The sequence below is a fragment of the Saccopteryx leptura genome, chromosome 7 (genome assembly GCF_036850995.1).
Source record: "Saccopteryx leptura isolate mSacLep1 chromosome 7, mSacLep1_pri_phased_curated, whole genome shotgun sequence".
Taxonomy (NCBI): Eukaryota; Metazoa; Chordata; class Mammalia; order Chiroptera; family Emballonuridae; genus Saccopteryx; species Saccopteryx leptura.
The window spans coordinates 54,920,124-54,935,446 of record NC_089509.1 but is presented as its reverse complement, the minus strand read 5'-3'; the positions used below and the strand labels follow the sequence as shown (position 1 = coordinate 54,935,446).

Below are 15,323 nucleotides of genomic sequence, written 5' to 3'. Positions count from 1 at the left end.
CAGCCACTTCCCAAAGAAGAGTTATTAAAAGATGAGACCAGTTAAACAATAGTATTTTCATTAGCTTTACTATTTTTAATTAGCTTTATTTAAGCTATGGGTAGTATCAGAGAAGACGGTCTATATTTGGTAACAGAATATAATTAAAGTCCAATACTTATACTTGTTGCAGAAACCTTTATTAGAAACCGATTATTGGCCAATCCCGAAGTGAGACCTCCAAGAACTATTAATACGTCAACCTGAGAGCACAGCTGTCTCACAAAAAACAAACAAAAAAAACTACAAATCCCAGAATGCCCTTTCCCCCATCTTTTCAGCGAGAATCCGGAAGAGCTACCACCACTAATCTCTTCTTATGAAAAAAAACCTATGCTACCAGCCAATCAGAAAGCGAGTGGGCGCTCGAAGTCGGGAGGCGGAAGGCGCGGAAGGTTTGAAATAGGGAAGCAGGCGGGGCTGAGGGCGGTGGGTCTGCAGCCCGGCGGTTAGGTGCAGGCAGCCCGGGCCTTGTGCGTGGAAGGCGGCGGGTGCCAGGCTGCCCGGAGCAGGTGGGAGACGTGGGAGCTAAGCTGGGCTCCCAACCCGCCTGTCGCGCCAGAGGGAAGTGGATTTAGGGGCGGTGTGTGTTTTCAGTGGCCGTCTTTGGGAACGCACGCCCGGTTGTGAGTCTGGGCCTGGCGGGGGCGGGGGCTGGCGGCCAGGCGGACGGGAGGGCTGGGCTCCCTGGGGAGATTTCAGGCCCTTGAGCGGCTTAGCGGTGCGGAGAACTGGGGGGCCCGGAATCTCACCGAACATCCTTCTACAGTGGAGGACACAGGCCCGGAGCGGCGGCTGACTTGTCCAGGTCCGGGACCACCCTCACTGGCTTCTTCCACCTGGACTACTCCCCCCCGGCCCCCGTCTCATTTTATTGCGGCCTTAACTGACCTGGGGTGCGAGGAAGCGGCGGGTAGGTGTGTGGGGTCCTACCCTAGGGCCGGGGGGCAGGGGGCCGGCCACCTGGGACCCGGGGATTCAGGCTGGAATTGCAGGTGTCAGAGTTGGGAGTGCCTTAGATGTCACCAGTTTTATTTTTGAGACGACGTAGTCGGAGTCATTTTCCCAGGGTCATAGAGCATGTAAGTGTCCTGTGCAGTTAGGCTACCAATGAATTTCTAGGAGGTTAAAGGTCTCTTGAATCTTGGTGCACCTTACCCATAGTTAAATCCTGGTAGCTCGATCTGCCCTGGAATATGTATAGTTAAAAGTATGTTGCTAACCATTTCTAACCAAGCTCAAACTGCCAAAACATAGTTGATTGGAATGTGTGCCTGATATGACTAAAGTAACTGAAAAAATACAGCGTGTGTTCTGTTTGTTTTGTAGCATTGTCTTACAAAATGATAGAGGATGAATTGGCACTGTTAGATAAAAACATAAATGAATTTTGGAATAAATTCAAAAGCAATGTCAGTGATACCTCCTGTCAGATGGCGGGACTAAGAGATTCCTACAAGGACATCAATAAAGCATTTGCAGGTACCTACGATTACCTTGTACGTGCTGTTTATGTTCTTTGCTTTTTAGTGTTAATCCAGCTGAACTAAACCATCAATGCTAATTTCTCTTTCAGAAAAGCTGTCTGTAAAATTAAAGGAAGAAGAACGAATGGTTCAGATGTATCTAGAATATCAAAATCGTATGTGACAATCTGTAGATCAAAGTTTTATTTAGATTAAACATCTTTATAAAATCCCTCATACAAGTAAAACAATGTATTCTGTATGTATGTGTTTATACATACACATCAAAATAATTAACATTTATGTATCTATAACCCAGCTTAATAAATAGAATGTCCCATGTTATACCTTCCTCTTTTCCCATCTTCCAGAACTAACCTATCCATATATTCTTTAGTGTTGTGATTTCGAATGTTATTTAAATGGTATCCTTTTGTATGTATTCTGTCCCTGTTTTGATTGTCTTTATTGGTTGGTGGGTTTTATTTCTGTATCTATTTGAAGAGGGAGAGCTGCAAGGGTCATGATCATCTGATCTATTAATTCTTGGATTAATTTGTTACTGTTTTTTTAAAAAAGCACTTTTGTCTTTTTATTTCTATTTTCACAGACAAATAGGGAAGACTAGATTACGAGTTTTTTCTTTTTGCTCATTTTGTAAATTTTTTTTTTGTATTTTTTTTATATTTTTCTGAAGCTGGAAACGGGGAGAGACAGTCAGACAGACTCCCGCATGCGCCCGACCGGGATCCACCCGGCACGCCCACCAGGGGCTACGCTCTGCCCACCAGGGGGCGATGCTCTGCCCCTCCGGGGCGTCGCTCTGCTGTGACCAGAGCCACTCTAGCGCCTGGGGCAGAGGCCAAGGAGCCATCCCCAGCGCCCGGGCCATCCTTGCTCCAATGGAGCCTTGGCTGCGGGAGGGGAAGAGAGAGACAGAGAGGAAGGAGGGGATGGGGGTGGAGAAGCAAATGGGCGCTTCTCCTATGTGCCCTGGCCGGGAATCGAACCCCGGTCCCCCGCATGCCAGGCCGACGCTCTACCGCTGAGCCAACTGGCCAGGGCCTATTTTGTAATTTTTTAATCATTAGGAAATACTTATAAATTAAAGCATGCTGTATTAATCTTATGAAAGTCAGTATTTTGGTCTTAGGTACATGTTGGAAAACAAAGCATATATATTCTAGCTAATACTTTGTAATTGTTATAGAGATCTGTAAGCAGAGTAAGCTCATCCAAGAAAAAAGAGAAAGCTTGTTAAAACTGATTGTTGAAGTAAATGGCAAAAAGCAGGATTTGGAAGTACTGACTGCAACTATCCAGGATCTTAAGGAAGAATATGCTAGGAAGAAGGAAAGTAAGTTTTCGGTTGTATTCATATTTTCACAATTATATCTTGTCGTCTCTCCAGCTTGTCAAAAATAGGTATTATCTTTTAGAGGCATAGCTAGCCACTCATCTCGGTAAGGTGTCTGTGAAGGCAGCTGAGTGGGTTTTACTTAAAGGTCCTTTTGATTTTATTATAGCCAGAGTAATAATGAAATTGATATGGGAGTTTAATTAAGTATAATGGGAGACAGTGCCACTAAATAAGATTTGCTTGGGAGAAGCCATCCTGTAACTTAAGTAACAAATTTATTGATCACACATCACCCTCTTTATTCTGGAAAGCCTCTTTGTCTAAAGAATTTTCATACATGAATGAGTGCTTTCTTTAGGAAAGAGTCTTGTTTGCCCTCAAACTAAGTACGTAATTGATTCTCAAATATCTTGAAAATAGCAAAGTTTGTTTTGTTAATGCTTTTTCTTATAGAATTTGTCTGTCACTCTCTATTATTTTTCTCATCTGCTATGCATTATTTAGGAAACAATATGTTGACTTTAAAAATAATTCTAAACTAGTATGCAATAAGGCTGTCTTTTTGTGAGAAATAGTTATGTTTAAAAGAATGGAATATTTTTCCAATGAAACAATTTCTTGGCTAACCAGAAAAGGCAAAACTGTAAAGAAGTCTATCTCTGCCAGCCATGCAAACCTTAGCCTTTTTCTTCATGCTACTAAGTGATGAAATAGGATACAATATTGCCTTCACTCCCTGTACGTGTTCTCTCAGTTTTCTTTCATCTTGAATGAACTGAAGCCGTTTTTTAGCTAATTAGTAGAGATAGAAACTGAATAAATGTAAGCAGATTCATTTGTCTGGCATTTTTATAGTTTTCAATTTTTTTTTTTTTTTTTTTTGTATTTTTCTGAAGCTGGAAACGGGGAGGCAGTCAGACAGACTCCCGCATGCGCCCGACCGGGATCCACCCGGCACGCCCACCAGGGGGCGATGCTTTGCCCATCCAGGACGGCGCTCTGTCACAACCAGAGCCACTCTAGCGCCTGAGGCAGAGGCCAAGGAGCCATCCCCAGCGCCCGGGCCATCTTTTGCTCCAATGGAGCCTCGGCTGTGGGAGGGGAAGAGAAAGACAGAGAGGAAGGAGAGGGGGAGGGGTGGAGAAGCAGATGGGTGCCTCTACTGTGTGCCCTGGCCGGGAATCGAACCCGGGACTTCCACACGCCAGGCTGACGCTCTACCACCCAGCCAACTGGCCAGGGCCTCAATTTTTTAAAAAATAAATTAGTAGTGTTATTTAAAATATTTGATAATGTGTATGCTTTTTTAATCATAGCTATTTCCAGCGCTAAAAGAACTAGTGAAGAGAGGTTGGAAAGGCTGCAGAAATCTGTAGACTTGTATAAAGATCGACTTGGACTAGAAATTCGAAAAATTTATGGTAAGTATATTAATGTAAATAAAACATAGGAAATTAGAAGGTGTCCTTTTTTAAGTAGAGAATTAATTTTTTTTCAAAGTAAAAATATTTCATGTTTTCAAGTAAAATAATGACTACATTATTAACTTTTTTTAAAAATAGGAAAAAAACAATTTTTATCACCAAAACATAATTACCAAGGTCTTATTTATCATTCAGCATTTTATTTTATTTTATTTTATTTATTTATTTTTTTTTTTACACAGGCAGAGATAGACAGGGACAGACAGACAGGAACGGAGAGAGATGAGAAGCATCAATCATCAGTTTCTCGTTGCGCCTTGCGACTTCTTAGTTGTTCATTGATTGCTTTCTCACATGTGCCTTGACCATGGGCCTTCAGCAGACCGAGTAACCCCCCGCTGGAGCCAGTGACCTTGGGTCCAAGCTGGTGAGCTCTTTGCTCAAGCCAGATGAGCCCGCGCTCAAGCTGGCGACCTCGGGGTCTTGAACCTGGGTCCTTCCGTATCCCAGTCCGACGCTCTATCCACTGTGCCACCACCTGGTCAGGCGGATCATTCAGCATTTTAATAAATGTAATTTTGGCGTGGTTGGCAATAGGCAAATAATTTTTGTTCTTTGTTCATACTGATATTACATGACTCACATTTCTTTAATTGTTATAGCCTTCATAATGGTATGTAATTTAAAATGGTGTAATAATATGTTCCATTAATGTATCATTAACACATGTATTGCCTCTAACTTACCTTTTGGGTTCTGCCTGGTTTTTTTTGTTTTGTTTTGGGTTTTTTTTTGTTTTTTGTTTTTTTGTATTTTTCTGAAGTTGGAAACGGGAAGGCAGACAGACTCCCGCATGCCCACCAGGGGGCAATGTTCTGCCCATCTGGGGCGTTGCTCTGCCGCAATCAGAGCCATTCTAGCGCCTGAGGCAGAGGCCACAGAGCCATCCTCAGCGCCCGGGCCAACTTTGCTCCAATGGAGCCTTGGCTGTGGGAGGGGAAGAGAGAGACAGAGAGGAAGGAGAGGGGGAGGGGTGGAGAAGCAGCTGGGCGCTTCTCCTGTGTGCCCTGGCTGGGAATCGAACCCGGGACTCATGCACGCCAGGCCAACACTCTACCACTGAGCCAACTGGCCAGGGCCTGTTTTGGGGTTTTTTTGTTTTGTTTTTATTTTTTACAGAGACAGAGTCAGAGAGAGGGATAAATAGGGACCAGACATACAGGAACAAAGAGAGATGAGAAGCATCAATCATCAAGTTTTTTTTGTTATGGCACTTTAGTTGTTCATTGATTGCTTTCTCATATGTGCCTTGACCATGGGTCTACAGCAGACCGAGTAACCCCTTGCCTGGTGAGCATTTTGCTCAAACCAGATGAGCCCGTGCTCAAGCTGGTGACCTCAGGGTCTTGAACCTGGGTCCTCTGCATCCCAGTCCGACGCTCTATCCACTGCGCCACTGCCTGGTCAGGCTATTTTTTAGTTTTGAAATTACTATAGTGAATGTAGACTCCTCTATTTCTTTTGCATAATTTCTATGGAATTCTTAGAGATGAATGACTGGTTAAAGCATATATGGTAAGTATTTTAATGGCCATTACATGAACAAGGGTCCTCGGGTTACTATAATCTTGACATATAATGTTTTTAGTTTACAACACTCCCATAAAAATTTTGAAATACTGAGATGTGAATATTTTGGCTTATGCCATTGGCATCGTACTTACAGAATACGTGGGCAAACTGGTTGGTTGCATTCAGCGGAAGAATACACAGTAATGCAGTGTATGAATGATGGAGTTGGTGTGCTCTGGTACACTTACGCCATTTTGGACTGAAAAGCGCAAGTGGTCTGTTTGTGTTGCTTTGCTTGTCATTTTTTCTGTTACTATAGTACAATGTGCAGTACAGTATATTTATGTCTCCTTTTTCTGTGACTTAGTTGTGATTTTATGTTTAGATTATGATTTTATAACTGTTAGGATAGGTAAGTGACTTAGGCTAGGGCAGCGGTTCTCAACCTGTGGGTCACAACCCCGGCGGGGGTCGAACCACCAAAACACAGGGGTCGCCTAAAGCCATCGGAAATACATATTTTATTTAAAAATGTATTGTATAATAAATATGTATTTTCCGATGGCTTTAGGCGACCCCTGTGTTTTGGTGGTTCGACCCCCGCCCGGGTCGCGACCCACAGGTTGAGAACCACTGGGCTAGGTATGTTTCGACTTACACCAAAATTCAGGGTCCATCACGGTTATACAAACAGAACTGTGTCATAGCCCGAGGACCCCTGTATATGTGTCAGTTTACAGCACTACTTATTGTGTAAGGAGTCCCCAATATCACCGTCAGGTTTGGTGATTTGCCAGAAAGACTTACAGGACTCGGCATATAGTCATAATTTTGATGAAACCCAATGTGTATTTTTCTTCTGTTATTTGTGCTTTTGGTGTCATTTAAACTACAACACATTTTGAAACTAATTTGTAGTATACATTTGGAGACATTGGCTAAGTGAATGTAGTATATATATACTTAGTGTAGGTATTGATCAGAGACCAGTAGGGAAGCATGTCTCCATCGCAAGTTTTGGCATAATAAATTATTTTCATATTAAATAATTTAACCTCTTTTCCCAGGTGACAAACTTCAGTTTATATTCACTAATATTGACCCAAAGCATCCTGATAGCCCATTTATGTTTTGCCTGCACCTCAATGAAGCAAGGGACTATGAAGGTATGTCCTCTTCCCTCTCACTGGTTTTTAAGATGGGCACCCCAAAAAGTTATTTGAATCAGAATATAAGGTAATATGAATAAAACAATATTCTCACAAGCCATTGTTTTCTTTTCTGGTCTTGGTTTTTTGGGGTGTTATTTCCCAAAGGCTGAGACCATGATAAGTAACTTCTCTTCAGGATGGCACAGTGCCACAGAAAATCTAAAAAACAAGGTCACTGTATTTCATATGCAAATATAGATTATTCTCTTAGAGAACTTAAAGCAAAGCTATAAAGGATATGACTACCTGAATGTGAATATTATAATTTATCTAAGTAGGTGATTTCACACCCAAATTAAAATCGTTAGAATATGATAATTTTTTCCCAAAAATTAATTTACAGAATTATCCCATCCTGAAAATTCAACACATTAATAATTTAGTTGAGTTACTGATTCTCCAGCAGGTCAGGTTTTATTTTATTTTATTTGTATTTAATTATTTTTTACTGTTTTTAGAAAGACAGAAGAAGGGAGAAAGAAGGAGGGACTGAAGTATCCATTCATTGTTCCACTTAGTTGTGCATTCACTAGTTGCCTCCTATATGTGCCTTGACCAGGGACCAAACCTGTAACCTTGGCATCTCAAGATGATGCTCTAACCAACAAAACTAACCGGCCAAAGCCTCAGATAGTTTTTGATTTCTGCAGCGTATATATGATTGGTGATAGTGTGAACAAAAAGAGAATGGAGCCTGACCAGGTGGTGGCACAGTGGATATGACCTGGGATGCTGACGTCGAAACCCCGAGGTTGCTGGCCTGAGCATGGGCTCATCAAGCTTGAGCATGAGATCGTAGACATGACCCTATGATCGCTAGCTTGAGCCCAAGGTCGCTGGCTTAAGCAAGGGGTTGCTGGCTCGGCTGCAGCCCCCTAGTCAAGGCACATATGAGAAAGCAGTCAGTGAACAACTAAAGTGCTACAACTACTAGTTGATGCTTCTCTTCTCTCTCCCTTCCTGTCTGTTCCTGTCTGTCCCTCTGTCTCTCTCGCTAAAGAAAAAGATAGTGGGAATACGTTTATCTGTTTTTTTTCTTCTTCTCATTCCCCTTTTAAAGTAATTTATTGGAATTCAGGAAATGGTTCTCAGCTTTTTATACCTGTGTTCTCATTAAAGCATTCATAGGGGACACAGGTGAACTATTTAGTTGGCTCTCCAGTGTGCCCTGATAACTCAGTTCCTATTCTAATGGAATTTATATTTTATGAATCGAATTCATGTACAAATGATTGGCTTTTTTCTCTCTAGGTAAATATCTTCTAATCTAATGAGTGCTGAATTTTAAAAAGCAATTCACAAAAACCCTCTTCCCTAGCTTTTTACTTTTATCCAAATTAGATATCCTTATTGCTACTTAGTGTCATAGTATTTGATAGTATATTAAAATAGAATCTATAGATTAATTTTGAACCAAATGGTCTTTTCTATTCCTTCTCTGCTTTGGCCATGGGCCTTGTTTCCTAAGCAGTTTCTACCAAAGAGCAGGAAATCTGATGTGGTTGAATCCCTTCCCCTTGAACAAAGGACAAGATTGATGGTAGATAGCGCTGATTGTTTCTTTCCTTTGACCAACCTCTGGAGACTTGCTGCTCCAATATGTACCATCTGGTTCAACTGCATGTGAGATCCATACTGTTATCTGTGACTGAGCATCCTTTGTTTGGTAGGTCCTATAAATACCACTTTGGAATAGGACCACGTTTTCTAAGGACCTCCGTTTACATCTGTGAGGCTTCAGATTTGTTTTCCCATAACTATAAATTTTGAAGGAAGTCAGGCCAAAGTTCTGTAGAGAAAACTTAACATCTAAAAGAAACCTGTTAAAATAGTTAAAATGTATACAAAAGATAATAGGAAATGGTACTCTGTTCTTTATCACTAAGCTCTAATCCCTTGACTACCATGTGTTTAATTTAAAGCAAGATTGTAGTACATAGACTTGAATATTTAGAGAGTAAACGGAGGAAAGGTCCAAAAGAATGTGAGGATATGAAAATCAAGTGTATCTATTATTCTCTGCTCAAATCAATTCAATTAAATAGAATTAAATTCTTTGAATCAGATGAAAGCATCTAAATTGGAAAAACTTCTCTTTCACAAAAATTCTCATTCAAATTGTCTTCTTTTTTCTTCTAGTGTCAGATAGTGCTCCTCATCTTGAATGCCTAGCAGAATTTCAGGAGAATTTAAGGAAGACCAAAAATTTTTCAGCCTTTCTTGCCAATGTTCGGAAAGCTTTTAGTGCTATGGTTTAAAATTAAATTAATGTATAAAGAGTATATAAAAACTGTTCATTTTTCTTCCCTATTGTGTATCTTTTATAAAAAGAATTCTCATCCATAGTATGCCTATAATCCTTTTGTATTACTTTTTTTAACATTTCTGTGTGGTTTATTTCTTTAAAGTATTTTAATTAAAATGTTAGGAAATAAAACTTATAAAGTCAAATGTGTTCTTTTTTTTTTTTTTTAAATAATTTTATTTTTTTAATGGGGTGACATCAATAAATCAGGATACATATATTTAAAGATAACAAGTCCAGGTTATCTTGTCGTTCAATTATTGTCCTCTGTCACCTTCTATCTAGTTTTCTTTGTGCCCCTCCCCCTTTCCCTCTCCCTTTCCCCCCTCCCCCCCATAACCACCACTCTCTTATCAATGTCTCTTAGTTTCACTTTTATGTCCCACCTACGTATGGAATAATGCAGTTCCTGGTTTTTTCTGATTTACTTATTTCGCTTTGTATCATGTTATCAAGATCCCACCTTTTTGCTGTAAATGTTCCGATGTCATCATTTCTTAGGGCTGAGTAGTATTCCATATGTGCCACATCTTCTTTATCCAGTCATCTATTGACAGGCTTTTTGGTTGTTTCCATGTCCTGGCCACTGTGAACAGTGCTGCAATAAACATGGGGCTGCATGTGTCTTTACGTATCAATGTTTCTGAGTTTTTGGGGTATATACCCAGTAGAGGGATTGCTGGGTCATAAGGTAGTTCTATTTTCAGTTTTTTGAGGAACCACCATACTTTCTTCCATAATGGTTGTACTACTTTACATTCCCACCAACAGTGGATGAGGGTTCCTTTTTCTCCACAGCCTCTCCAACATTTGCTATTACCTGTCTTGCTAATAATAGCTAATCGAACAGGTGTGAGGTGGTATCTCATTGCAGTTTTGATTTGCATTTCTCTAATAGCTAAAGAAGATGAGTATCTTTTCATATATCTGTTGGCAATTTGTATTTCTTCCTGGGAGAAGTGTCTGTTCATATCCTCTTCCCATTTTTTTATTGGATTGTTTGTTTGTTTGTTGTTGAGTTTTATGAGTTCTTTGTATATTTTGGATATTAGGCCCTTATCTGAGCTGTTGTTTGAAAATATCATTTCCCATTTAGTTGGCTTTCTGTTTATTTTGTTATCAGTTTCTCTTGCTGAGCAAAAACTTCTTAGTCTGATGTAGTCCCATTCATTAATTTTTGCCTTCACTTCTCTTGCCTGTGGAGTCAAATTCATAAAATGCTCTTTAAAACCCAGGTTCATGAGTTGAGTACCTATGTCTTCTTCTATGTACTTAATTGTTTCAGGTCTTATGTTTAGATCTTTGATCCATTTTGAGTTAATTTTTGTACAGGGGGAGAGACTGTAGTCCAGTTTCATTCTTTTGCATGTGGCTTTCCAGTTTTCCCAGCACCGTTTATTGAAGAGGCTTTCTTTTCTCCATTGTGTGTTGTTGGCCCCTTTATCAAAAATTATTTGACTATATATATGTGGTTTTATTTCTGGACTTTCTATTCTGTTCCATTGGTCTGAGTGTCTATTTTTCTGCCAATATCATGCTGTTTTGATTGTCGTGGCCCTATAATAGAGTTTGAAGTCAGGTATTGTAATGCCCCCAGCTTCATTCTTTTTCTTTAGGATTGCTTTGGCTATTCGGGGTTTTTTATAGTTCTATATAAATCTGATAATCTTTTGAGCTATTTCTTTAAAAAATGTCATTGGAAGTTTGATGGGAATTGCATTAAATTTGTATATTGCTTTGGGTAATATAGCCATCTTGATTATATTTATTCTTCCTAGCCAAGAACAAGGTATATTCTTCCATCTCATTATATCTTTTTCGATTTCCCTTAACAATGGTTTATAGTTTTCATTATATAAGTCCTTTACATTCTTTGTTATGTTTATTCCTAAGTATTTTATTTTTTTTGTTGCAATCGTGAAGGGAATTATTCTTTTGAGTTCATTCTCAATTGTTTCATTGTTGGCATATAGAAAGGCTATTGACTTCTGTATGTTAATTTTGTATCCTGCGACCTTACTGTATTGGCTTATTGTTTCTAGTAGTCTTTTTGTGGATTCTTTGGGGTTTTGGATGTATAGGATCATATCATCTGCAAAAAGTGATACCTTTACTTCTTCTTTTCCGATATGGATGCCTTTTATTTCTTTGTCTTGTCTGATTGCTCTGGCTAGAACCTCTAGTACCATATTAAATAAGAGTGGAGAGAGTGGACAACCCTGTCTTGTTCCTGATTTAAGGGGGAAAGCCTTCAGTTTAGTGCCATTTAATATGATGTTAGCTGATGGTTTATCATATATGGCCTTTATCATGTTGAGATATTTTCCTTCTATACCCATTTTGTTAAGAGTCTTAAACATAAAATTGTGTTGTATTTTATCAAAAGCCTTTTCTGCGTCTATTGATAAGATCATGTGGTTTTTGTTCTTTGTTTTGTTGATATGGTGTATTACGTTAACCGTTTTACGTATGTTGAACCATCCTTGAAATTCTGGGATGAATCCCACTTGATCATGATGTATTATTTTTTTAATATGTTGTTGTATTCGATTTGCTAGTATTTTGTTTAGTATTTTAGCATCTGTATTCATTAGAGATATTGGTCTGTAGTTTTCTTTTTTTGTGCCATCCTTGCCTGGTTTTGGTATGAGGGTTATGTTGGCCTCATAAAATGTGTTTGGAAGTATTGCTTCTTCTTCAATTTTTTGGAAGACTTTGAGTAGAATAGGAACCAAGTCTTCTTTGAATGTTTGATAAAAGTCGCTGGTATAGCCGTCAGGGCCTGGGCTTTTATTTTTGGGGAGGTTTTTAATGGTTTTTTCTATTTCTTCTCTACTAATAGGTCTGTTTAGGCTTTCTGCTTCTTCTTGACTCAGTCTAGGAAGGTTGTATTGTTCTAGGAATTTATCCATTTCTTCTAGGTTGTTGAATTTAGTGGCATAAAGTTTTTCATAGTAATCTACAATAATTCTTTGTATATCTACGGTGTCCGTGGTGATTTCTCCTCTTTCATTTTGGATTTTGTTTATATGAGTTCTTTCTCTTTTTTCCTTGGTAAGTCTTGCCAAGGGTTTGTCAATTTTGTTGATCTTTTCAAAGAACCGGCTCCTTGTTCTATTAATTTTTTCTATAGTTTTTCTGTTCTCTAATTCATTTATTTCTGCTCTGATTTTTATTATCTCCTTTCTTCGGCTGGTTTTGGGTTTTCTTTGTTCTTCTTTTTCTAGTTCCTTAAGGTGTGAAGTTAAGTGTTTCACTTGGGCTCTCTCTTGTTTGTTCATATATGCCTGAAGTGATATGAACTTCCCTCTTATCACTGCTTTTGCTGCATCCCATAGATTCTGATATGTCGTATTGTCATTTTCATTAGTCTGTATATATCTTTTGATCTCTGCACTTATTTCTTCTTTGACCCATTCATTTTTTAAAAGTATGTTGTTTAGTTTCCACATTTTTGTGGGCTTTTTTTCCTCTTTTTTGCAGTTGAATTCTAGTTTCAAGGCTTTATGATCAGAAAATATGCTTGGTACAACTTCGATTTTTCTGAATTTGCTGATGTTGTTTTTGTGGCCCAACATACGGTCAATTCTTGAGAATGATCCATGTACACTGGAGAAAAATGTATACTCAGTCACTTTGGGATGAAATGTCTTGTAGATGTCTATCATATCCAGGTGCTGTAATGTTTTGTTTAAGGCCACTATGTCTTTGTTGATTCTCTGTTTGGATGACTGATCTAGAGCCGTCAGCGGTGTATTGAGGTCTCCAAGTATGATTGTATTTTTGTCAGTTTTTGTTTTAAGATCAATAAATAGCTGTCTTATATATTTTGGTGCTCCTTGGTTTGGTGCATATATATTAAGAATTGTTATGTCGTCGGCCTAGCGTGCGGAGGACCCGGGTTCGATTCCCGGCCAGGGCACATAGGAGAAGCGCCCATTTGCTTCTCCACCCCTCCGCCGCGCTTTCCTCTCTGTCTCTCTCTCTTCCCCTCCCGCAGCCAAGGCTCCATTGGAGCAAAGATGGCCCGGGCGCTGGGCATGGCTCTGTGGCCTCTGCCTCAGGCGCTGGAGTGGCTCTGGTCTCAATATGGTGACGCCCAGGATGGGCAGAGCATCGCCCTCTGGTGGGCAGAGCACCGCCCCTGGTGGGCGTGCCGGGTGGATCCCGGTCGGGCGCATGCGGGAGTCTGTCTGACTGTCTCTCCCTGTTTCCAGCTTCAGAAAAATGAAGAAAAAAAAAAATGTATTTAAAAAAAAAAAAAAAAAAAAAGAATTGTTATGTCTTCTTGATTCAGTGTCCCCTTAGCCATTATGAAATGGCCATTTTTGTCTCTGAGTACTTTTCCTGTCTTGTAGTCAGTATTATCCGATATGAGTATTGCTACACCTGCTTTTTTTTGGATGTTATTTGCTTGGAGTATTGTTTTCCAGCCTTTCACTTTGAATTTGTTTTTATCCTTGTTACTTAGATGAGTTTCCTGTAGGCAGCATACAGTTGTATTTTCTTTTTTAATCCATTCTGCTACTCTGTGCCTTTTTATTGGTGAGTTTAACCCGTTTACATTTAGTGTAATTATTGACACTTGTGAGTTCCCTATTGCCATTTTATATCTTGCTTTCTGTTAGTTTTGTGTCTTGTTTGATCCTTCTCTTTCGTTTTTCTATCTTTTGTTTTTATTTAAATGTGTTCTTTTTAAAATGAAAGATAATGTATATACACACACAACTGACCCTTGAACACATGGGTTTGAACTGCACAGGTCCACTTTATATGTGGATTTTTTTTTAATTTTTTTTTTTTTAGGAAATACAAAGCCATTCATATTTTTGGGTTTCACATCTGCAGGTTTAATATTTTCAATCTGCAGTTAGGAAACTGCAAATAGAGAAGGCTGATTTAAATTATATGCAGATTTTTAACTACATGGGGAATGGAGCCCTTAACCACAGTAGTTATTGAGGGATCATCAATATTTATACATATATATTCTTAGATAATTTCTATTAATATGTTCATATTATATGTAATCTAGATTAGTATGTATAACCTATTTTACACACTAAGTAGGTTTATATGTTACTAAAATATTTTAATACATATATGTGTGTGTGTACACATACACATTTTTTTTCAAAGCAGGCAGGGTAATTTACCAATAGCCTCTAAATGGAAATCTGTACAACCTGCACTGTATCTCAGGTTTCTAAGCATTTGAAGTTCATGGACTAGTACTAAAAACTTAAGAAGGTGGGCCCAACCTAGGGCTGGCAAATTTTGAAATGTACTTGGTAAAATGAACACTACTAAATAGTACTATCTACTATCATCCTAATATAAAAGAAAGAATATTTTTCTCTCACACCAGGAGGACTCTACAGTTAAGATAAAGGACAAACCTTCATATCAAAAGAATGTTGGCAGTATTCTAAGATACTCCAAACAGGTTTTATTTTTGAAAATCCAAATATAGGACATTTATAACCAATTTCCATTTTGTAATCTTTATACTGTTTAATTGTGGTCTGGCTATAAGTTTGTCATCTCGGGAGTCGATTCAACAGAGAGTAGAGCTCAAAGGTCAGCATATTCTAGGATTTTGTTTTGTCACTGTCCTTTTCTTGTCCATATGGTCGTACTTAGGTGAGCTGGCTGTGGCTCTCATGGAGGCTGCATGCTGCGTCAGGATATCTTGACACACCTAAAAATCCATGCAACAACCTCCTCTTCCTCTGTTGCTTCTCGATGTCTGGGAGAAATTTCCGCCGGTGTCTAGTTAGAGGAGGAGGGGAATTTCAGAAGCACTCTCCTTTGGTTGCTTCTCTTGCCTAGGGCTTGGCTCAGCGCTCTGCTCATGTAGTTAGAATTTATCTGAGAATAATGCTGTGGACTGAGGACTTGCTCACTCACATATCCCAGAGTGCAGACCAGCTGTTAGGAACCACT

At 39.2% G+C, this 15,323-nt stretch overlaps 1 protein-coding gene across 1 annotated transcript; it reads left to right on the top strand.

Annotated features, from left to right (window-relative positions):
* Window positions 1–433: 433 nt before the first annotated feature.
* Window positions 434–9,442, top strand: SPC25 (SPC25 component of NDC80 kinetochore complex). The gene is made up of 8 exons (XM_066345562.1): window positions 434–551; window positions 809–952; window positions 1,369–1,521; window positions 1,616–1,681; window positions 2,716–2,862; window positions 4,182–4,286; window positions 6,929–7,027; window positions 9,212–9,442. Exons 3-8 carry the CDS (start codon window positions 1,383–1,385, stop codon window positions 9,328–9,330), a joined length of 675 nt encoding a protein of 224 aa, XP_066201659.1. The 5' UTR covers window positions 434–551; window positions 809–952; window positions 1,369–1,382; the 3' UTR covers window positions 9,331–9,442.
* Window positions 9,443–15,323: the final 5,881 nt, after the last annotated feature.